The following is a 24,608-nucleotide window of genomic DNA, read 5'->3' as shown; positions in this document are numbered from 1 at the left end:
TGTTGTGTCCCCCAAATGAAGGCTCCGAGAAAAAGATTTTACGGTAAGCAACCAAAAATCCTGTTTTCTCTATCACCTTATTGGGGGACACAGGAACCATGGGACGTCCCAAAGCAGTCCCTGGGGAGGGAATATGAAGCTTCATTCAGGTCGGAGAACTCACCACTGCCGCCTGCAAGTGCCTTCTGCCTAGGCTAGCGTTCGCTGAAGCGTAGGTATGGACTAAATTGGAGAAAATTTGGCGACCGTGTGGATGGAAAACTAAGTTGCCGCTTTGCAAAGTTGTAGGGCAGAAGCCCTATGGTGCACCGCCCAGGAGGCGGAAAGGAAGGATCTGCCCTGGAGGTGGGTCCAGCCACCATCTGAGAGATCGCTTGACTTGGTAAGAGAGCCAAAACGGACGATCCAGGGAGAGAACAAACTTGTTCTACTGTGAAAGGATAGAACGCTGAAGAGGTCTTGAGTGGAATTGTGCAAAGGGGATGGCCTCAGACGCTGCCACTATCCTCCCTAGAACTTTCATGGCTGAGCGAAAGGAAGGAAGAAAGTCAAGCGCTTTGTAGAGAGCGAACTCCCTGCTGGAGGATTACTCTCTTCTCTTTGGGGAGAAAGACCCTTGTCCGACGGGTGTCGAACAGCATGCCTAGAAAGATGAGGCGCTGAGCCGGAACAAGGCAGAACTTTTTCCTGTTGACAAGCCACCCGAAACGGGAAAGGGTGTCGAGAACGATGGCGAAACTGTCTTGGGCCTGAGAAAAGGACGAAGCCTTGATGAGGATATCGTCGAGGTACAGAATGAGAACAAGACCTCTGATTCTCAACATGGCCATCAAGGCTGCCATGATTTTGGCGAAAAGCCTTGGGGCGGTTGCAAGACCGAACGGCAGGGTGAAAAACTGGAAATGATGCTGATGTACTGCAAAATGCAGGAACCTCGGATGCCCTGGGAAAATAGGCATCCTGAATGTCTATGGAGCACAGGAATTCCAGCTCCTCCATGGAAGCAATTACAGAACGAATGGACTCCATCCTGAAATGTTTCAGGTGGACTCTCCTGTTCAGCAACTTGAGATCCAGGATGGGCTGCACCATGCCGTCCTTCTTCGCCACTACAAACAGGTTTGAATAGAACCCTAAGAAGCGTTCCCGCTTCAGGACGGGCACGATCACCCTTGAACTGAGAAGGGAGGCGATGGCTGCAAAGAAACCCGAGACCAGAGCAGGATCCCTTGGAGGACGGGATTCGAAGAAACGATTTCGGGGCAGCGAAGTGAAATCTATTTTGTATCCCGAGGATACGATCTCCCTGACCCATGCGTCCTCCATCGAAGCTAGCCAAACATCCTTGAAAAAGAGAAGACAACAGCCGAGCTTGGGAGATACGCCGGGATATTGACACGAGTCATGTCGGGGAAGATCTGCCAGGCATAGACCTGGTGGGTGTACCCTGGGTGCTACGGGAAGGGGTGGCTTTAAAGGAAACCTTCTTCCTATCCTGGCGAGCCTGCGGCCTCTGCTGGTGGGAAAAAGCCTCTGTCGCCCCACTGGTGACAAATCTGTGAGAAGACTGTCGGGTTTAGAGACCAATCGCCAGTTGACACTCTCACGGCTGAGAAAATTAGAAACCCAGTTGTTCATTCCGGGAATGTGTACTAGAGAGAAACGGTACTTTCTGTTAGGTTGAAACCAGCATACCGTCGTTTTTGAGACTTTTTGATCGTTTTTCTTTCTGCTGTGTGTCAATTATAATCACGATTGTCCCTATATATAGCCCATCTGAGTTTTTTGCCCATTAGATATAATGATATGGTCTTTTTCTATAGTCAGTAATTGATAAATGGGCAATTGTTTCCATGAAAGTTCTTTGGCTTCCGTTAGTTTAGTATACATCATCTGTTTGTATCCTGTACATTGGGTTACACTTCTTATTTTTGGGCTGTGTATTAGATGCACTATGATGTGCCTTTTTCCCATGGAAGGTTTTCTGTTTGCTCCACAAGGACATTATACATGTGGTTGCTGTGATTAGAGGGACATATTGAATCTGCAAACTTATTCTTTAATCTGTATCATTCTGAAGTATACCTTGGGGTTTACTGATTTCCTGGTTATACAAAAAAAAGATTCTCTAACATATTGCTGTAGTATAATTATTTGTACATCTATAATTCATCTCTTCTCTAAAACTATATATTTTCCCCTCCTGTTTATTACAGGGATTACTATGGAGAGATTGGGGTAGTCATTGTTGAGTGGGGGCACCAAACAACCGTCCTCTTTAGGGTGCCAACCTCCACAGTTAAACAGTGGTCAGTTAGCGTCAAACCAGGGACCCTTGAGGTTGCTTCTTTGATAATATCAGTCTGTGATTATTACAATTTAGAATTGTCTTTTTGTAAATTTTGTGCATCCCAACACGTTTTTTCTGGTCTTACACATTGGGTGGTGTTCTTTTAAAAAGTAATAATTAAAAAATGTATACAGTTTAAGGGATTATATGTGACACATTTATTATTTTTCCCTAGTCCAAAGACTCTTTTTTTTGCAAACCAGTATGCGCTACACCGCTGACATAACTGGACGGAATGGAGCTGTGGATTGTCACATTGGATGCAGATGGGACAGCCCACAGGTCCTGCCAATGAATGAGGGCCAGGCAAATGGCTCTGATGTCCAGAAGGTTGATAGGAAGGGAGGATTCCTGGTCCTTCCAGCGGCCCTGAGCTATGAGATCCTGAAAGCCAGCTCCTCAACCCAGGAGACTGGCATATATCATCACCACCTCCCACCGGTTCAGTAGAAAGGATCTCCAGTGAAGGATGAGGGGAGAGGAACTCCCCCAAGTCAAGGATTGTCTTACCCGAGGAGGGAAAATAATAGTCAGGTCCAGGGACAAAATTGACTTTTCCCGATGTAAGAGAAGAGTTAGCTGAAGAACACGGGTATGGAACAAAGCAAATGGAACTACTTCTATTGCCGCCACCACCTTGCCCAACAAGTTCATGAAGAGACAAAAAGAACAAGGGCCTGATATAGAATACCAAGAAGATGGGCTAATTCGTCAAGGGGGTTCCAGACAGAATAACCTGATGAAGGAATTTAGGGCAAGCAAAAAACCCCCTTAGACACCCAGGTGGCAGCAAAGGATGGACAGAGTGCCATACCAGAAGCTTCAAAAACAGATTTTGACAAAGACCCAAAATGTCACAGGGGTACTTGAGAGAGGTCCCATCAGGGAGGGAGAGAATAGTATTAGAAGATAAACGAGACACGGGCTAATCTACCACCGGAGGGTGCGAACAGAGTTTCATAAGGGTCAGAAGCAAAGGGATATACAGTGGGGAAAATATTTATTTAATACACTGCCGATTTTCCAAGTTTTAACACATACAAAAAATGAGAGGTCTGCAATTTTTATCGTAGGTACACTTCAACTGTGAGAGACAGAATCTAAAAAAAAAAAAAAAAAAAAAGGAGATTTTTGTGTACTCACCGTAAAATCTCTTTCTCTTAGCCTTTAATTGGGGGACACAGAACCGTGGGTGTTATGCTGCTGTCCACTAGGAGGCGGCACTATGCATAATCTGAAAAAGATTAACTTTGGCTCCTCCTCTGCAGTATACACCCCTGGACGGCGTCAGCCTTCTCCAGTTTTGTGCAAAAGCATTAGGAGGAATATACCAGAAACATAACCATGCCTGTAAGAAGGCTACCATAAATGAGCTCAAACAATATGAGAACCCAGCTCAAACAATATGAGAACCCAAACGTAACAACGGCCCGCAAGGGCAACAGGGTGGGAGCTGTGTCCCCCAATTAAAGGCTAAGAGAAAGAGATTTTACGGTGAGTACACAAAAATCTCCTTTACTCTGTCGCCTTACTGGGGGACACAGAACCGTGGGACGTCCCAAAGCAGTCCCTGGGTGGGAAGCAGTGGACGAATATTGTACTGACAGTTCCCTAAATTTGGGGTACTGCCGCCTGCAGGACCCGTCTACCCAGGCTCGCATACCCTGAGGACTGGGTATGCACTCTGTAGTGTTTTGTAAATGTGTGCAGGCTAGTCCAAGTGGCTGCCTTACACACTTGATGTGCCGAGGCTTGATGCTGAATGGCCCAAGAGGCCCCTACCGCCCGCGTAGAGTGAGCCGTGATACCGGCCGGAAGAGCAGAATTGTTAAGGCGGTAAGCTTCTTGAATGGTGGACTTGATCCACCTAGCAAGGGTGGCGTTGAAAGCCGGTTGGCCCTTGCGAAAGCCTTCTGGAAGGAAAAGTGAATTAGACTTCCGGAAGGGAGCAGTCCTAGACACGTAAATACGCAATGCCCTGACAAAGTCTAGCGTATGCAGAGCCTTCTCCACTCTATGAACGGGAACCGGGCAAAGAGATGGTATTGAGATTTTCTCATTGAGGTGGAAGGTGGACACAACCTTCGGAAGGAAGGATGGCACTGTACGGAGAACCACCTTGTCCTGATGAAAAACCAGGAAGGGTTGTCTGCAGGAAAGAGCTGAAAGTTCGGACACCCTGCGTAGCGAGGTGATTGCCACCAGGAAAAACCACTTCCTGTGATAGAAAGCGGAGTGAGACCTCCTTTAGGGGTTCAAAAGGAGGTGACTGTAGTGCTGTCAAGACCAAGTTGAGGTCCCACGTCTCCGACGGATGTTTGTAGGGGGGAACCAATCGAGAAACCCCTTGGAGAAAAGTCTTCACTTGCGGATTGTTAGCAAAATGCCTCTGAAAGAGCACTGAAAGCGCTGACACCTGGCTCTTAAGCGAGCCCAGGGATAGCCCGGCGTCCAGGCCTGACTGAAGGAAACCGAGGACCTTTGGAAGAGAATAGGGGAGTGGGATGTGCCCACGAAATTCGCACCATGTGAAGAAAGCCTTCCAGGTACGATAGTAAGTTTTGGCTGAAGTTGGCTTTCGAGCCCTGATCATGGTTTTAACAACGTCCGATAAAAAAACCTGCTTGGGTCAAAAACCAGGTCTCAATGGCCACGCCGTCAAATTGAGAGCCCCTGATTTCTGGTGGAAGAACAGGCCTTGTGACAGAAGTTCGGGACGTGTGGGGAGACGCCAGGGAGCGTCTGCTGTGAGTTGCACTACGTCGGCGTACCATGTACGCCTGGGCCAGTCTGGAGCGAATAGGATGGTGGGGAACACCCTCTTGTTTGATCTTCCTCAGGACTCCGGAAATCAGGGGAAGGGGTGGAAAAATGTACAGAAGCTGGAACTGGGTCCAGTCCTGAACCAGGGCATCTGCTCCGAGCGACTGCGGATCGCGCGTCCTGGCCATGAAATTGGGAACTTTGGCATTGAGATGGGATGCCATCAGAACCACGTCCGGGGTCCCCCAACGATGGCAGATCTGATGGAAAACTTCGGGATGGAGAGACCACTCCCCCGAGTCCATTCCTTGACGGCTGAGATAGTCGGCTTCCCAGTTGTCCACACCCGGAATGTGGACCGCAGAGAGTACCGACCTCGCATCCTCCGCCCAGTGTAGGATACGTGTTACTTCGTTCATCGCCTGGATGCTGCGGGTGCCGCCTTGATGGTTCACGTATGCCACCGCCGTGGCATTGTCCGACTGCACTCTGATATGAGAGTCTGCTAGCAAGTGATGGAAGGCTTTCAATTCCAGGAAGATGGCCCGAATTTCTAGGATGTTGATGGGCATGGTCACTTCCATTGGTGACCACTTGCCTTGCGCTCTGTGATGTAGGTGTACCGCGCTCCAACCTGTAAGGCTTGCGCCGGTGGTCAAAACCTTTCAGTGACCGGAGAGAAAAGGATTATCCCATTGCAAGTGAGGTTGGCTGGAGCCACCAGTGCAGGAACCTCCTGGTTTTCGCTGATAACCGGAACTCTCTCTTGAGGGAGAACAGATTCCTGTCCCAGGACTTGAGGATGGGGTCTGAGGTGAATCTGGGCAAATGGTACCGCCTCCATTGCCACTGCCATCCTGCCCAGTCCGCTCATGGCATACCGGAGAGATCGGGGGAAACCGCGGAGGAGAGTGTGAACTCCCAAACGGAGGGCCAGTGCCTTGTCCCTGGGGAGGATCACCAGACCCCTGGAGATGTCAAATAGCATCCCCAGGAAGGTCAGAGACTGACTTGGGGGTAGTCGAGGACTTCTGTAAATTGACTAACCATCCCAGGCGACTCAGTGTCGATCGTGATTGAGACTTTGACCTCGCAGTCCTTGAAGGTGGGGGCCTTGATGAGGAGGTCGTCCAGGTATGGAACGACTACTATGCCTCTGGATTGCAGAACGTCCATGGTAGCTGCCATGTCCTTTGTAAATGTTCTGGGAGCCGTGGCAAGACCAAACGGGAGGGCCACAAACTGGTAATGGTCTTGGTTGATTGCGAGTTTGAGAAATCTCTGATGGGCAAAGCAATCGGTATATGCAGGTATGCGTCCTGTATGTCTATGGAGGCGAGATATTCTCCTTCCTCCATGGACGCAACGATTGACCGGAGGGATTCCATGCGAAGGTGACGAACTCGAACATACTTATTCAGTTGCTTGAGGTCTAGTATGGGTCGGATGCTGCCTCCCTTTTTGGGCACCACGAACAGGTTGGAGTAGAACCCTCGTAAGCGCTCGTCTGCTGGAACCGGTATTATGACTCCTGCTTGCAGGAGGGATGAAACCGCTTGATGGAAGGCTCGAGCTTTGAGTGGAGGTTTTGGAGGGACAGAGAGAAAAAACCTGTGCGGTGGGCTGGTAGTAAACTCGATTTTGTATCCTGAAGACACTATTTCCTTGACCCACCTGCCTTCTGTAATAGGCAGCCAGACCTGCTGAAAGAGTAGCAGTCGTCCGCCTACAAGTGGGGTGTTTTCCGGAGGGGATGAGTAATGATGAATGAAAAGTCTGAGCTTTCCCTCCCTTGGATTTTGCCTGGCTTTCCTTTGACTGCCAGTTTCTGTCCGGCCTCTGTGCCGCCCGTGTGTTGTCCCTGAGAGGGGAACTGTTATGACTAGCCTGAAGAATTCCAAAAGGAACGGAAACGAGATTGATTACGTCTTTTAAACGTGCGTTTTGGTTTCAGCTGAGGGAGGGAAGTACTTTTACCCCCGGTAGCATTGGATATCATTGTATCCAGCTTTTCACCGAAAGGACGGCCCCTGAAGTACGGGAGATTTGTTAGGGACTTTTTTAAGGCCGCATCCGCCTTCCATTGTCTTAGCCAGAGAATATGCCGGATTGTGATGGCATTTGATGCTATTTCCGCTACCCCTCTTGCAGAATCCAACGCTGCATGGACCATGTAATCTGTCACTACTGCAATTTGCACCGCCTGGTCCGCCAGCTGAGGATTTGAAGCTTGGAGGCCCTGTTGTAATAGATCAGCCCAGGCCATAATGGCCTTGGCTGCCCAAACTGAAGCAAATGCAGGAGCTAAAGAGGCACCTGCCGCCTCGAAGATTGAACGAGCCATGCGTTCTACCTGTCTGTCTGCTGCGTCCTTGAGGGTTGAGCTGTCAGGCAGCGAGAGAAGCGTTTGTGCTGTCAGCCTAGAGACTGGAGGATCCACTTTAGGCGGATCTGTCCAATCCTTAGTGTCCTTCTGTGGGAAGGGGTACTTTGCTTTCAAGTATTTGCGATTGCCGTTTTCTCAGGCTGCGAAAAATGCTTAGAAAGTATTTTTTTTTTTAAATTCCGGGTGATCAAGAAAGACCTCAGATGGTTTCTGAACACTTTCAAAGGAAATCTTGTGTTCTGGTACTTCAGGGGTTGGATCAGAAAAGTCTAGCACCCGAAGGATGGAAGAGATTATATCCTCAACTAGCGCAGCATTGCTAGGGGGACAAGGGAGCAGAGCGTTCCTTGTTTCGTTATCTGAGTTGGAGTCACATATGCCCTCTGAGTCTTGTGTGGTCTGGGATCGTTGTGGAGATCCACATTGTCTCTCTCTATCAGGGGACGGTCTCGGTGACCTGTAGCCACTGTCTCTCCCTGGAGGGGGACGACCTAGTGCTATGTGAGGACGCAGATGAACGCGACCTGTGGGTCCGCTTACGTCTCGAACTGTCGTAAGCGGCCTGTTCCTGATACCGGACGTCCCTTTGCTGGGTAACGTTCATAGTCGAGACATGACCCTGCAGAGCCTGCAGTAGTGAGGAGGTCAGGTTATCTATAGACTTTGTTATAGACTGCGACATCTGAGTCGCCCATTCTGGCGCAGTAGCGGCCGCAGAAGCGTTGCTGTTCTTTGGGTACAGTCCCAGCAGCGCGGGTACGTGCTGCCGCTGGGGAGAGTGGCCTTGTTGGCTGTGCAGACTGTGTAAAAGCAGTCTTGCCTGGTCCTTTTTTGAGCCCGACATAGTAACTATTCGCAGAGGCCCTACAGGTGTATCTACGCAGAGGAAAGGAGGAGTAGGGGAGCGTTATAGGTTACAGGAACTCACAGCTGAGTACAAAGGACCCAGCTGTGATCTTACCCCACCGGTGCTCCCCCTAGGTCCAGCGCTGATAAATCCTCTTGTGCCCCCCAGAGACTGCTGTGCTGCCTTCAGTTTCTTCAGGTGCAGCAAGATGGCCACCGGATTCTGAGGTGGAGGGGGAAGGGGGCGGAGAGCTGAAAAGGGCACGCGGAGCTATGTAAAAGCGCGCCCTTCCTGTCTCGATCCGCCCCTTCTATGACACTGTAGTGCCATTTTTCGTCATCTGGGGGCGGGCCGGGGGGCGGGAATAAGGCGGCGACTTCGGCTAGGCCGAAGCCGCGGCCTAAATTTGATAGCTCATCCCCAGAAGGGCTCCAGGACGGCGCGGTTGTCTGGGGGAGGGTCGGATTCCAACCAGACCCCCCCGGATTGAACGGTAGGCTAGCGGTGGGGACATGAGCGCCACCTGGGCCCTGTGGGGGGTCCCTTTGAGGCGCTATGCAGCTGGTGCTGCCGCAGAGACAGGGGTGCCGGGAGCCCTGTCTCTGACAAGTGCCATGCCTGCCTGCACCTCCCCCGGTCCAAACAGGAGCCCGCAGCTGGGCTGGGGTCCCTGGACATGTAAGTGGCTGAATGGTGCCTGGTACAGGCCCTACCTGCGGTGTCTCGACCTAATGCCCCCAGAGGGGGATTAGGGAGGGTGCTGCTGTCACCGTCAGGGGGCTTCGTCCTACCCTCGACCTCAACCCAGAGCCCAAGGAAACTGGGGAAGGAGGGGGGGGTTCTCGACTTCGAACCAGTACCCGAGGGACTAGGGAAGGAGCGACATGGGGAAGAGCCATCTCGACCTCAACCGGGTACCCCTTAATAGGGGACCGAGGAGGGAGCCATGCCGGGGGTCTCACTGGAGACCCGCTTTTCTTCATCTGTAATCCGTTGAAAAAAATTAAGGAAAAAAACGGAAGAGAGAAAAAAGGAGATTTTTGTGTACTCACTGTAAAATCTCTTTCTCTTAGCCTTTAATTGGGGGACACAGAACCTTGGGTGTTATGCTGCTGTCCACTAGGAGGCGACACTATGCATAATCTGAAAAAGATTAACTTTGGCTCCTCCTCTGCAGTATACACCCCTGGACGGCGTCAGCCTTCTCCAGTTTTGTGCCAAAGCATAAGGAGGAACGTAACCAAATAACATAACCATGCCTGTGAGAAGGCTACTATGTACGAGCTCAAAGAACAATATGAGAACTCAACAGGAAACAACGGCCCGTAAGGGCAACAGGGTGGGAGCTGTGTCCCCCAATTAAAGGCTAAGAGAAAGAGATTTTACAGTGAGTACACAAAAATCTCCTTTACTCTGTCGCCTAATTGGGGGACACAGAACCTTGGGACGTCCCAAAGCAGTCTCTGGGTGGGAAGCAGTGGACGAATATTGTGCTGACAGTCCCCTAGACTTGGGGTACTGCCGCCTGCAGAACCAGTCTACCCAGGCTCGCATCCGCTGAGGACTGGGTATGAACACTGGTGTTTCGTAAACGTGTGTAGGCTAGTCCAAGTGGCCGCCTTGCACACTTGTTGTGCCGAAGCCTGATGCCGAATGGCCCAGGAGGCCCCTACTGCCCGTGTAGAGTGTGCCATGATACCGGCCGGAAGAGGGGAACTGTTAAGCCGGTAGGCCTCATCTATGGTGGACTTGATCCACCTGGCAAGGGTAGCCTTGGAAGCCGGCAACCCCTTGCGACTACCTTCCGGAAGAATGAAGAGGGAATCAGATTTCCGGAAAGGTGCAGTCCTGGACACGTAAATCCGCAATGCTCTGACGAGGTCAAGCGTATGCAGAGCCTTCTCCACTCTATGAACCGGAACCGGGCAAAGGGAAGGCAGTGAAATCTCTTCATTAAGGTGAAAGTTGGACACAACCTTCGGAAGGAAGGATGGTACCGTGCGGAGAACCACCTTGTCCTGGTGAAAGGCTAGGAAAGGCCGTCTGCAGGAAAGTGCTGACAATTCCGACACTCTGCGTAACGAGGTGATCGCCACTAGAAAAAACACTTTCTGAGACAGAATGGAGAGTGGAACTCCTCTAAGAGGTTCGAAGGGTGGAGCTTGCAATGCTGTCAGGACCAGATTGAGGTCCCACGTATCCAGCGGACGTTTGTAGGGAGGAACCAATCGGGAAACTACCTGGATGAAAGTCCTTACTTGCGGTTTAATAGCAATGCGCTTTTGAAAAAGGACTGAAAGCGCCGACACCTGACTCTTAAGCGAACTTAAGGATAGCTTGGCATCTAGGCCCGATTGAAGAAAACCTAGTACCTTCGGGAGGGAATAAGGGAGTGGGACTTGTCCATGAGATTCGCACCAAGAAAAGAAAGCTCTCCAGGTACGATAATAGAGCTTGGCGGAGGCAGGCTTCCTTGCCCTGATCATAGTTGCAATGACTGCCGGTGAAAAACCTGCCTGGGTTAGAATCCAGGTTTCAAGGGCCATGCCGTCAAATTGAGAGCCCCTGAATTCTGGTGGAAGAACGGACCTTGAGACAGAAGGTCGTGACGGTCGGGTAGACGCCAGGGGGCGTCTGCCGTAAGTTGGACGATGTCGGCGTACCAAGTACGTCTGGGCCAGTCTGGCGCGATGAGGATGGTCGGAACTCCCTCTTGCTTGATCTTCCTCACGACCCTGGCGATTAGGGGGAGGGGTGGAAAAATGTACAGGAGTCGGAACTGGGACCAGTCCTGGACCAGGGCATCCGCTCCGAGCGACCGCGGGTCGTGTGTCCTGGCCATGAAATTGGGAACCTTGGTATTGAGATGGGATGCCATTAGGTCCACATCCGGGGTTCCCCAGCGTTGACAGATCTGGTAAAAAATCTCGGGATGGAGAGACCACTCCCCCGAGTCCATTCCTTGCCTGCTGAGGAAGTCGGCTTCCCAGTTTTCTACACCTGGAATGTGTACCGCAGAAAGTACCGACCTTGTGTCTTCCGCCCAGCGGAGGATATGAGCCACTTCTCTCATCGCCTGGGCGCTGCGGGTCCCGCCTTGGTGGTTCACGTATGCCACAGCCGTGGCATTGTCCGACTGTATCCGTATGTGCGAGGCTGCAAGCAAGTGATGAAATGCTCTCAGTGCCAAGAGAATGGCCCTGATTTCCAAAACATTGATAGGCAATGTCACTTCCCTCGGTGACCACGTGCCCTGTGATGTAGGTGCACCGCCCCCCAGCCTGTCAGGCTTGCATCGGTAGTCAGGATCTTCCATTGTCCTGAGAGGAATGGCTTCCCTCGTGTAAGCGAGTTTGGTTTGAGCCACCAATGCAGGGACCTCCTGGTTGATGACGTCAACCTGAACTCCCTGTCGAGGGAGAGAGGGTTCATGTCCCAAGATCTGAGTATGGCTAGTTGAAGGACCCTGAGGTGAAACTGGGCAAATGGCACTGCCTCTATTGCTGCTGCCATCCTGCCTAGGATTCTCATGGCAAACCGGAGAGATCGAGGAGAACTGCGAAGGAGTGTGCGAACTCCCAGACGGATGGCCAGTGTCTTGTCCTTGGGAAGGAGCACCAGGCCCCTGGCGGTGTCGAATACCATTCCCAGGAATGTTAGAGTCCGAGTTGGGATGGTCGACGATTTCTGTAGGTTGACTAGCCATCCCAGGCGACTCAGAGTGTCTAGAGTGATTGAGACACTGACCTCGCAGTCTTTGAAAGTGGGAGACTTGACGAGGAGGTCGTCCAGGTACGGGACGACTAGGATGCCTCTTGAGTGCAGGACGTCCATGGTGGCCGCCATGACTTTGGTGAACGTTCTTGGAGCCGTGGCGAGTCCGAACGGAAGGGCGACAAACTGGTAGTGGTTTTGGTTGACCGCGAACCTGAGAAACCTTTGGTGGGCGGGAGCAATTGGTATGTGGAGATACGCATCCTGTATGTCTATGGAGGCGAGGTATTCTCCCTGCTCCATGGATGCAATGATGGACCGGAGGGACTCCATGCGGAAATGACGGACCCGTACGTAATTGTTGAGCTGTTTTAGGTCCAGTATGGGTCGGACGCCGCCTCCTTTCTTGGGGACTACGAACAAATTTGAGTAGAATCCTCGGAATCTCTCGTTCGCGGGAACCGGCACCACAACTCCTGATTGAAGGAGAGAGGAAACCGCTTGGTGGAAAACACGAGCCTTTTCTGGTGGTGTTGGAGGAACAGAAAGGAAGAACCGGTTCGGTGGAACGGAAGTGAACTCTATCTTGTATCCGGAAGACACTATTTCCCTGACCCACCTGTCTTCTGTAATAGGCAGCCAGACTTGCTGAAAGAGTAAAAGTCGGCCGCCTACTGGTGGGGTGTCTTCCGGAGGTCTCGAGTCATGATGAAGTGAAGTTCTGAGGTTTTCCTCCCTTGGGTTTCGCTTGGCCTGCTTTCGACTGCCAAGCCCTGTCCGGTCGCTGCTGCGTCCGTGGGTTGTCTCTGCGTGGAGAACGGTTGCGGTTTTGCACTGGGCGCGAAACGGACCAGCCCGAGGAATTCCGAAAGGATCGGAATCGCGTCTGGTTTCTTCGTTTAAATGTGCGTTTCGGTTTTAGTTGAGGGAGAGAGGTACTCTTACCCCCAGTGGCATTGGCTATCATGGTGTCCAACTTTTCGCCGAAAAGTCTTCCCAGTAAAATACGGAAGTCTCGTGAGGGACTTCTTTGAGGCCGCATCCGCTTTCCATTCTCGCAGCCAGAGGATGCGTCGGATCGTGATGGCGTTTGATGCTATTCCCGCTACACCTCTGGCGGAATCCAGGGCTGCATGAATTATGTAGTCTGCTACCAATGCCATCTGGACCGCTTGGTCCGAGAGTTCAGGATTTGAAGCCTGAAGACTCTCCTGTAGTTTTTTGGCCCAAGCCAGGATGGCCTTGGCTGCCCAAACTGAAGCAAACGCAGGGCCCAGAGAGGCGCCTGCCGCTTCGAAAATAGAACGAGCCATGCGTTCTACTTGCCGGTCTGCTGCGTCCCTGAGGGTTGAGCTATCCGGCAGAGAGAGTAAAGTCTGCGCTGCTAGCCTAGAAACCGGAGGGTCCACTTCAGGTGGATCTGTCCATTGTTTGGTGTCTTTCTGTGGGAAGGGGTACTTTGCTTCAAATATTTGCGATTAGCAAATTTTTTGTCAGGCTGAGCAAACTGTTTGGTAAGTATTTTCTCAAACTCATCGTGATTAGGGAAGACCTTAGGTGGTTTTTGAACACTTTCGAAGCAAATCCTCTGTTCTGGGACTTCCGGGGGCGACTCTGGAATTTTTAGCACCCGATGAATGGCAGAAATTATGTCCTCAACTAGCGCTGTATTGCTAGGGGGAGAAGGTCCACGGACCTGACCGTTTCATTATCTGAGTCGGAGTCACAGATACCCTCCGAATCCTGTGCCTCGCTAAGGTGATCCCTGGAGGGCGACCTGGGGCGGGGGTCTTCTGTGGTGGGGGATCCCTGTGGTAAATTGCACTGTCTGTGGCAGGGGACTGCCCAGGAGACCTGGAATGACGCTGTCTCTCCCTAGAGGGGGACGACCTTGTGCTATAGTGCGACTCAGGTGATCGAGACCTGTGGGTCCGCTTACGTCTGTGAGAGTCGGAAGCAGCATGTTCCTGAGACAAGCTGTCCGTTTGCTGTGTACCGTCCATAGCCGGGGCCCGACTCTGCAGAGCTTGCAGTAATGTAGCAGTTAGGTTGTCTATGGACTGTGACATAGACTGAGACATCTGAGTTGCCCATTCCGGCGTGGCCTGTGACACTGAAGCGTCAGTAGGGACTCCCTGGGGTTCTGTCCCAGAGTTCTGGATGCAGTCCCGGCAGTGCGGATACGTGCTGCCACTAGGGAGCGTGGCTTTGCAGGCTGTACAGAATGCATAGAAACATTCCTGCCTGGTTCTCTTCCTTGAGCCCGGCATAGTGCACAGAGGCTGGCTATAAGGGATCGTACAGGGGTGGCTACGCAGAGGGAACCGACAGAAAGCCTTATAGGAAGTATAGATTCACAGCTGAGTAATGAGAACCCAGCTGTGAGCTTACCCCACCGGTGTGCCCCTAGGTCCAGCGCCGACAGATCCCAGTTCTGTGCCCCCCGGAGACTGCTGTGATGCTCCTCTCCTGGATCTCATCCAGAAAAAATGGCCACCGGGGCTCTGAGGAGAGGGAGGAGGGGGCGGAGAGCTGAAAAGGGCGCGCTGGGCTGTGTAAAAACGCCCCCTTTCTGCATCAATCCGCCCCTTCTATGACACTCCAGTGTGTCATTTTGGTCATCCAGGGGGCGGGGAAAAGGCGGCGGCTTCAGCTAGGCCGAAGCCGCGGCCTAAATTAGAAGCCTGATGCCCAGGGCTCCAGAGCGGCGCGGTAGTCTGGGGGGGGGGGGCGGATTTGCACCAGACCCCCCCAGAATGGTCGACTGGATAGCGGTGGGGGTAGCAGGGGTAGCGGTTTTTGTATGGGGGGCCCCTGAAGCGCTATGGAGCCGCTGCTGTTGCAGAGACAGGGACGCAGAAAAGCCCTGTCTCTGCTGTGCCATCCAGTCCGCACCCTCCCCCGGCCCCAACAGGATCCCTCAGCCAGCCTGGGGTCCCTGGAAGCTGCGAAATGCTGCCTGATCTCCGACCCTACCTGAGGCGTCTCAACCTAATACCCCCTGCGGGGGATTAGGGAGGGTGCGTCTGTCACCGTCAGGGGGTCTTCATCCTCGCCTCAACCTCAACCCAGACCCCTTAAAGGGGTTGGGGAAGGAGGGGGGTCTCGACCTCTAACCAGGACCTGAGGGACTGGGGAGGGAGCGTTATGGGGAAAAACCTCCTCGACCTCAACCGGGTACCCCTAATAGGGGACCGAGGAGGGAGCCATGCCGGGAGTCTCGCTGGAGACCCACTTTTCTTCATCTGTATTTCCGGGGGAAAAAAAAACGGAAGAAAAAAAGGTGTGCCTCCTTGCGACACTAAGCAAAAACTGGAGAAGGCTGACGCCGTCCAGGGGAGTATACTGCAGAGGAGGAGCCAAAGTTACTCTTTTTCAGATTATGCATAGTGTCGCCTCCTAGTGGACAGCAGCATAACACCCACGGTTCTGTGTCCCCCAATAAGGCGACAGAGTAAACAAAAACAAAAAAACAAAAAAGAATCACATTTGTATTATATTTAAATAATTAAATTGCATTTTACTGCATGAAATAAGTATTTGATACAATAGAAAAATATAAATTAATATTTGTTACAGAAACCTTTGTTTGCAATTACAAAGGTCAAACGTTTCCTGTAGTTCTTGACCAAGTTTCCACACACTGCAGCAAGGATTTTGGCTCACTCATCCATACAGATTATCTCCAGATCTTTCAGGTTTCGGGGCTGTCGTTGGGCAACATTGAGTTTTTCAGCTTCCTCCAAAGATTTTCTATTGGGTTCAGGTCTGGAGACTGGATAGGCCACTCCAGGACCTTGAAATGCTTCTTACTGAGCCACTCCTTAGTTGCACTGGCTGTGTTTCGGGTCATTGTCCTGCTGGAAGACCAAGCCACAACCCATCTTCAATGCTCTTAAGGAGGGAAGAAGGTTGTTGGCCAAAATCTCGCAATACACGACTCCATCCATCCTTCCTTCAATACAGTGCAGTCGTCTTGACCCCTTTACAGAAAAGCACCCCCAAAGTATGATAAAAAGTGTAGGATTATAGGAGGAGCAGGAGGAGATGGAAAGGTCCTAATGTTAGACATATAAGTAAAAATAGTTCCAGGAATGGGGCTGCTGAGGGGGGCCTATATGCCAATAGTAGCATAGCCTACCCGTTACTGAAGAGGCGCAGACCAGATGAGAATGAAGGAATTGACCTCAGGAGCATACAAACGGAGCAGCACTGGAGATCAGGATCTGATGACTGGAGAGTGAGGAGATGAGAGAGGAAGAAACCGATGGAGACCGCTGAGAAATGGTGCCAGAAGAGAGAGGAGGAACTGAAAATGCGCACCTTAAGCAGGATAGTCTGGAAGAAGAATGCCAAGGAGAGGCTGCTGCACTGGGGGTGGTCCAGGGAGGAAGAGCGGGCAAAAAAGCCAGCATGTGGCGCTGTTCAATGGCTAGGAGGCAGGGTCTAACGGAGGAGTAGGCCTTGGTGAATCCAGGGACTACATTTTGACAGCGATTCACCAGAGAAGCCTGGGAACGCGGTCTGAAAAAAAAAAAAAAAACGCGTTCTGTGAAAAACCTGCCGAAGTCTTCAAGGCTCGGAGCCCCCACTGTCTGCAACACCAAGAGGAGGATTACGGGGTGAGCACAGTGCATTTCCATCTAGATATCTGGGGTTCCAACTCCTTCACATCACGGAAGACGTTCATCGAGATCTCTTCTCAGGAGTCGCTGGAATAGGTACATCCTCTCTCCCTACACACGTCTCATAGTGGGCGAGCAGGCCGCAAATAGATGGCAAGGACCAGTCTGACTGTCCCTCTGTGCGGATTCCCCAAACATTCTTGATGTGTTGGGGGTAGGGTCCTGCCCGGTAGACACGAGAGGGTACGATGTGGATCAGACCACACTGTTAGCTCGGTCTGTAGGTGGCATGACAGTGTGAGCAATTACACCCTGTTGCTTGTAGTCAAAAGTTGTATCTCAAAAAAAAAAAAAAAAATTATTAACAAAAAGGTAGAGACGGGTCTGAGTGCAGACCAGTGTCTGCCTCGTTTGTACCAAGCAAATACTGATTAGCTCAGTTCCAGTCGGTGGGTGTACACTGCTGGGGAGAAGTTAATTTTTTTCTACCTAAGGTCAGCCTCTTAGTGGCAGCAGCATACATCCATGGTCTTCTGTGTGCCCCAATGAAGTGAGAGAGAAAAGCACCACAGCCAAGAATGCTGTGCTAAACTTATCTGGGGGAAAAATGTGGACACAGTATATAGATTTTTCAATAACTTGCCGGAAACTTTTCCACATTATTAGTAAAAAAAAAAAAAAACCACAAGACACTAATGAAAATGGTACAAAAAAACCCCACTTCAATGTGTATCCTGCCCAACACGTGACTCATGCAGTCAATGACCAATAATTTGACTGCCGTGATTATCTGTTTTCTGGTGGCCCACCCATGCAGAACTCCAGGCAGCAGCGAGTCTTACACATCTACTGCTAAGTTATGTTTATTTTGTTATTTTAAAGCATTTTCTACCCCTGGGTCTATTTATTTTTACTTTTAAATTTGTTTATTAAACCATAAGCAGTTTTACAATACACACATTTAGTACAAGACATTAAGCTTGATACAAATTATATATATGTTCAGACAGTATGAAAACATGAGGCATAATATGTGCATCAATTGTGTGTAAATAAAGCAAACATAATATCAATTGAATCACAGTAGTGTTGTTATTGTATCAGTAATAAAACCTGCCTGGCTTCTAAACCTACCTACATCTACCAAAACAAACTATCCCACAGCCTACTTCTATACAGTGAGTAGTTTACTGTGCGACATCTCCGCTCTGCAAAGTAAGGTGAGAGGAGTTCCACCTCTCCCAAATCTTATTGAATTTACCCGGGCACCCTCTATTTTGATACAGTGTTCGTTCATATGGGATAATCGAATTTACCAGAGTAATCCAGGACCCAAGAGAAGGGGGTGAATTCCCTATCCACCGTAATGCAAGTATCTTCCGTGCCATGAATAGTGTCTCCCGTAGAAAAATCCCAACATAATGACCCTATGCCTCCTCATCCCACACTCCAAATAGACAGATCAGTGGCTCAAGGGGCACAGGGGTTTGTACCAAAGATGTTAATAATGATGTCACCCCCCTCCAGTATTGCGCAACAACAGGACAGCACCAGATCATATGGATAAAATCTGCATCTATTGAATGACATCTCAAACATTCCGATGACGGGTATCGGCCCATTTTAAAGAGTCGAATTGGAGTCAAATATGATTGATTAATAATATAGAGTTGTATCATCCTGTTGTTGGCAGACGGAGACACCCAGATTGGTGACTCCAGGATTTCTTCCCATTCTTCACCCTGTGTATCTGGGATGAGCCTCTCCCATTTCTTCTTAACGGAATCTAAGGCACATTCTGTCCCCACTGACAACATACAGTATATGTATATAGAGAGGAGATGAGACCCTGAGGGCCCTGTGATTTGAGAATCCCTATCAGGGGTAGAGACGAAATAGCATTCTCTATACCCATACATCTCATGTGTGATTGAAAGGCTGATCTTAGTTGTAGGTAACGGAAAAACTGGGATCTCAGGACACTGCGACTAACTTGTAATTGCACAAAGGAAACCAATGTTCCAGGATCATATAGATCACCTTTTGTAGAGACACTATACTGAACCCAGAACTCGGCGGATGGATGTTCACGTAGCACCGGGAGGTAGTCATTATTCCATAGAGGAATTTCAGCTATAATATCCCCAAATCTAACCACCCCCTTAATCTGTCTCCATATCGTTCATGCCAAACGAAGCAGAGGCAACAGTCTCGAGACATTTATTTTCCTCATTTCCAAAAAACCCAGTGGGCAACCAGTCCCTGCAGCATGAAGTAGATGACTCTCAGAATTCGGGAGGTGACCTCCAGGCATCCATGTACTTATGGCCTTGGCCTGTCCAGCTAAATAATATAAAAAGAAATTGGGTAACGCCGCCCCTCCTCCCTTCTTGGGCCTCTGCAAAGTGGTTAGTTTAAGTTTAGGCCTGCCTTTCCCCCAAATAAAGGATGTAGTTTGAGAATTTAGATTGGCAAAAAAGGATTTGGGCACCACCACTGCACTATGTTGAAGAAAGTAGCTAAGCTTGGGGACTAATATCATTTTAATTAAATTAATACGTCCGGCTACAGAAAGTGGAAATTTACCCCAAATCGCGAATTTATCTTTGACCGTCTCCAGCAATGGTTGTATGTTGAGTTGTAGATCAAATTTACTACCCTTAGAGATATAAACACCCAAATATTTAAAACTGGTTACAATGGGCAGTAAGGAGAGAGTCTCAAGTCGTGGCATTGGAGCATGGGAAAGAGGCATCAAAGCATATTTCTTCCAATTTATATATAGACCAGAATATTTACTAAATTTATTTATAGTAGTGATCACTCGTTAGGGTCTCCTCAGCTTTGTCTATAAATATCACCATATCGTCAGCATATACGCCTATGGTATCTGTCCAACCTGCTATTTCTATACCAGCAATATCAGGGGAGGATCTTATACGAATTGTCAGCGCCTCAATAGCAAGAGCAAAAAGGGCCGGGGAAAGGGGACACCCCTGACGAGTTCCCCTATGCAATGAAAATGACTCGGATATGGAGTTATTTACGATGACCCGGGCCTTGGGCTTCATGTATAAAACATTAATCCATTTTTGAAATCTATCACCAAATCCATACCTCTGCAAACATGCACGGAGAAAAGGCCATTCAAGCGAGTCAAAGGCCTTGGCCGCATCCAGCGATGCCAATGCCCATTCATTATCCAGTACCAGGGAGCTATATTGGGCCACTGACTGGACACGTCTGATATTTATGGAAGTGCTCTTACCCGGCATAAAACCCATCTGATCAGGGTGCACAAGATCTAATATAACTGAATTTACTCTTTTGGCCAAAATTTTTGGAAAAATTTTAAAATCCACATTTACTAGTGATATAGGCCTGTAAGATCCACAATCTAAAGGGTCCTTCCCCTCCTTTTTAAGAACTATTATATTGGCCTCATAAAAGGACTCCGGCATGCATCCCCCCTCCCAAATCCCACAAAACACTGTCAACAAAAGGGGCGCCAGTATATCCTGATATTTCCTATATAACTCCACAGGAAATCCATCCGGCCCAGGGGCCTTCCCGGAGGCCATGTCTTTTATGGCATCCTCTACCTCCTCCAGAGTAAACTCAGCATCCATAAAGGCCTGTTGGGTAGGATTCAGCGTAGGAAACAGCGTAGGAAACTCTATGTCTAACAGATAATTTAAACACTTCGGGCCATCCACCTCCGTCTTAGAGTTGTACAATGAACCATAATAATCAGAAAAGCATTTTAGTATCTCCTCAGTTGAGGAAACCAAAGTACCACCTGAATCACGAATTTGTAGAATTGTGTTAGTTGCATTATGCTGTCGTACTAAGTAAGCCAGAAACTTACTTGCCTGATTCCCCATTTCAAAATAAGACAACCGGGCAAAAAATAATTTACGTTTCGATTTGGTGTCAGTCCATACAGATGACATGTGCGTCTGGGTAATTTAAAGCAAAGCTCAATGCCTTCTGAAGGATTGATATATTGGCCGGAGGGGGATTATAAATACAAAGAATTACATATTTCTGAGAGTTAATCAGCGCATGCACGAACACAAATCGTCCCTCGGGGTCTTTCCGGGCCTCCCACCGAACATCCTTATGAATTAACAGTGACACTCCCCTTGAGTAGCTGGTGTGAAAAGCATGTATAAACCATTGCACCCACGGTTTCTGTACCCACCGAACCGTATCCCTGGTCAGGTGCATCTCTACCAGAGCCACAATGTGAGGACGGTGATGTCTGATTTGTGAGAACACCTTAATTTTCTTTCGAGGGGTCTTTATGCCTCTTACATTCCAAGTCATACAAATCAGTTCAGAACCCATTCCCCCGCATCTGGATATGGTGCATAATGGTGCCCGAACCAGGTGCAGAGAGCCCACACAGATAACAGAATTTGGTGTTGGCTGCGGCCTCCATCTAAACAACTATAAAAACTAAAACTTTTGAAAAAGAAAAAGCAAAACAGGAACCTAATAACATAGGTGCACAGTCCTACGCCCTCATCAAAAATTAAACAAGGGGATACCATCACTGAGTACAGCGTCCGGTATAGCTGGCATCTGGGAACTCGCCGGGAGAGCTCCAATTAGACCGTCAATTGAGAAAATCTGAAGTAACAGCCGCCTCATTAGGACTCCTTCGCAGGGGATTCCCCATGGGACTGCAGCCACTCAGTCGCCTCCGTCGGATCTGTAAAAAATACGGAGGAACCCACATGGACAACTCAGAGCCTGGCCGGATATACCATCAAATATACAATGTTCCTATCTCTGAGTCGCTTCTTGACCTCGAAGAACTGTGCCCGCTGCTTCTGCAGCTCCAAGGCGAAATCCGGAAAAATGGAAACGACAGCATTGTTGAATTTGATAGGACTTTTCAGGCGTGCAAGACGCAAAATGGTATCTCTGTCCTTGCAGTTGAGCAGGCGTGCCAGGAATGGTCGAGGTGGGGCCCCCAGAGGCAGGTGTCTTGTAGGGACTCTGTGAGCTCTTTCAACGACGAACATTGCGGGCAAGTCGTCCCCCAGGGAGGTCTTAAGCCAATCCTCCAGAAACTGCTCAGGATACTGACCTTCCGAGCGCTCAGGCAGTCCAACAATACGGATATTATTTTGGCGCATTCTGTTTTCTAAGTCATCCGCCTTCTGCTTCCAAGCATTCATGGAGCCCGCCTTTATCAATTTAGCCTCCATTGGTGTAATGGTATCCTCCACCTTGGTCACCCTCGTCTCCACCTCCGTAACGCGCCCCTTCATGGCCTGCATATCCTGACGGAGTCTCCCCACCTCCTTGTAAACATCCTCAATTTTCTCCGTCAGGGATGTCCTGGTCAATGAGATAAACAAGCATCTGACCAGTTGATGCAGGCTAAGGGTCAATTCCTCCTGTTCCATCTCCTCTTCGCCCCCAGAATGGCGATTTTTGCGCTGAACTTGAGAAGATGTGCTCCTATTATGCCGCGCACTTTCAGCGGGATCAGGTCTAGCAAACTCCTTCAATTTTTCCGCCGCTCCCGACCCTTTAAGTCGGCTCATGATTGTCTGCAGCGTGTTCTGATGAAACAATTTAGGCGTGCGATCCAGGTATTACCAACCGCAGATCGGGACCACAACAGGGCCGGCAACAGTTAATTATGGATCAGGCTGCAGAGGGACGCCAGAGGGAGTACAAGGATGGCAACTAGGCACAGTTCAGATCTTTATGGCCCGGGGAGGGAGCTGCAGTGGGGGAGGGTGCACAGAGCCTCCCTTATAAATGGCGCCAGCCGGCACAGTGAGCAGACAGAAGGAGAGGGATACGACGCGGGGCCCGTTTTTCCAGGGCACTCACCGCACGCTCCCTCAGATTGTCAGCCGGTTTTCTTCACTGCCCGGCGGCGGTGCAGCAATGGAAGCCGGCGCTGCAGCTCTCAGCAGCTGAGCCGCGCGCCCAAGTTGGCCGCCGCCTCGTGGGGAGCCAGCCGCCCACTCTTATCTCCCCCGCCGCCCGCTCCCAGAAGCCGTCTCCCGACCTGCCACAGAGTGCCCAGGGGATCCCAGTGTCCACAGGGGTCCAGTCAGCTACAAGTAAGTCGCCAGGAGGGGGCCTAGGGACCAGGATCTGTCAGGATTATGAGGAGCTCTCCTTACAAGCGTCCTCTCTCGTTCACAGCATAGCCACACCCCCCCCCCCCCCGGTCTATTTAGCTTAGTTTTTAAAAAGAACATTGCCTTTATGTTTTTTGGTAAGTACTCACTGTATAATGGTGGGGGAAATCAGAGTGTTGGTACTTGTGAGGGGTACTTATTAACGCTGGACAGCCCCCCTGATCTAACAGTATGGATGCAACTAATACGCTGTTGGTGCGCTTGGCTTTTTCTCAGTGATGTGAAACTATAGCATATGGTAATAGCAGATTGACATGGATTTAAACTGCACATCTTACATCTATAGTCATAGAACACCTTCATATTCTGAAACAGCAATCATTGGCTTACAGAACTTGCTAAATCAGACACCAGAATAACTGGTCACCTTAATAATTTGGGGACAAGGATATGGAAATAACATACCTTTGCCAGGCTGAACATTGCTTGCAAAGCTGCCTTATCTTCTACAAACTCCTCTTTCACATCGGCATCAAACGTTAAATAGGCCAAGCCTTCCACAGCCCAGCGTCGGGAGCTGGCCTGGATGCTCTCATTGCACAGCCACCTGCAGGGTAGTACAGGGAATACAGACATTAGCCTTACCCCTTATTCACATGTGTGTTGTGCAGGGAAGTAATGGATATGTAACTCACTTCCGGCACTGCTTTGCTAGCTTAAGAGTGGAGCCTTCTGCAAACTGTTTCATGCTGAAGTCAGTTCCTCCTGCTGATCCCAACTTACAGAGACCCTACACAGGAATACCAGAGATTATCAGAAAGTAATCAGCAGAACATATGTCCATCTTCAGTATCACACAGAACACACTCACCACCAAGGCTCGGATCCGGATAGCATCATTTTCATTTTTCTTGTATATGTCTTTGAGGAGCGTCACCCCATTGGCAGTGATGAAGGAGGCTCTCTTGGCTTTTCCAGCAGCATGGATGAGAGCTTCCACGGCCACCTGCTGATCAATCTCTCGTTCTGAGGCGCAGAGAGATATCACACTGTCCATTATGCCAGAAAGCTCTAGAGTTCGGTTTCCAGCCTCAAAAGGTCCTTGTAATAGGCACGAGACGGTCTGTATAGCACGTAGCTTTCCGTCCATACCATGCTTCTCAAACAGGCTCCTGGATATAGAGAAATGCAAAAAGAAAATCATTCTGGAATCAAAAGAGGCGACTTGTTACATTCTATAAAGGACTTAGGATTTATAAAATAATGCCAATACATTTCCTTTGGGTTGTCCTATTAGTGCAAATGGCTGCCATTGATACGAGATGTAAGTCTTGATCAGCAGCTGGCAGGAACTATAGCAAGGACAGATACAATTACAACAGTGAAATAGAAAAAGGGGCATTCTTGCTGGCACCAACCAATCTCAGTATAGACGTCATTTCATCACCCCAGTATAAGAAATTAAACTGGAGCTCTAAAATGGTTGCTTCTAACAACGAGGTCACATTTTCTGATACATTTTATTAAAGGAAAGGTAAAACTTTTGTACTGAGTGATATGGCCAAAAAAGTATTTTGTCAATATCTGATTGCTGGGGGTGAAGGGGGTCCTTCTGTTGGGACCACAACTGACCATTGGTACTGGCCCCTTTCCTCAATGCACGACTGAGGTGGAGAACTTTGCATAAAGCGACAACATGGGACAAATGAGTTGCGTTTGGTGACTGTCCGTCCAGTTAGCGGCCATGCAGAAAGTTCTTGCAGCCAGTTTGTGCCGTGTGTGGTCCAGTCATAGGCTTCATTTGTCATTA

The 24,608-nt window shown here is 49.7% G+C and overlaps 1 protein-coding gene across 2 annotated transcripts in view; it reads right to left on the bottom strand.

Annotated features, from left to right (window-relative positions):
* The window catches only part of UNC45A (unc-45 myosin chaperone A), a 67,124-nt gene that overhangs the window by 31,385 nt on the left and 11,131 nt on the right, over positions 1–24,608 (bottom strand). For both annotated transcript variants that reach the window (XM_073568631.1, XM_073568632.1), the window contains exons 10-12: positions 23,670–23,970; positions 23,494–23,588; positions 23,264–23,405 (exon numbers count right to left, since the gene is read on the bottom strand). In XM_073568631.1, the coding sequence (XP_073424732.1) occupies positions 23,264–23,405; positions 23,494–23,588; positions 23,670–23,970 (538 nt within the window). The remainder of the gene's footprint in view (positions 1–23,263; positions 23,406–23,493; positions 23,589–23,669; positions 23,971–24,608) is intronic.

Source organism: Dendrobates tinctorius, unplaced genomic scaffold (assembly GCF_039654945.1).
Source record: "Dendrobates tinctorius isolate UK_male_01 unplaced genomic scaffold, ASM3965494v1 ptg000022l, whole genome shotgun sequence".
Taxonomy (NCBI): domain Eukaryota; kingdom Metazoa; phylum Chordata; class Amphibia; order Anura; family Dendrobatidae; genus Dendrobates; species Dendrobates tinctorius.
The sequence above is the reverse complement of the archived record's forward strand: the minus strand, read 5'-3'. Positions and strand labels throughout refer to the sequence as shown.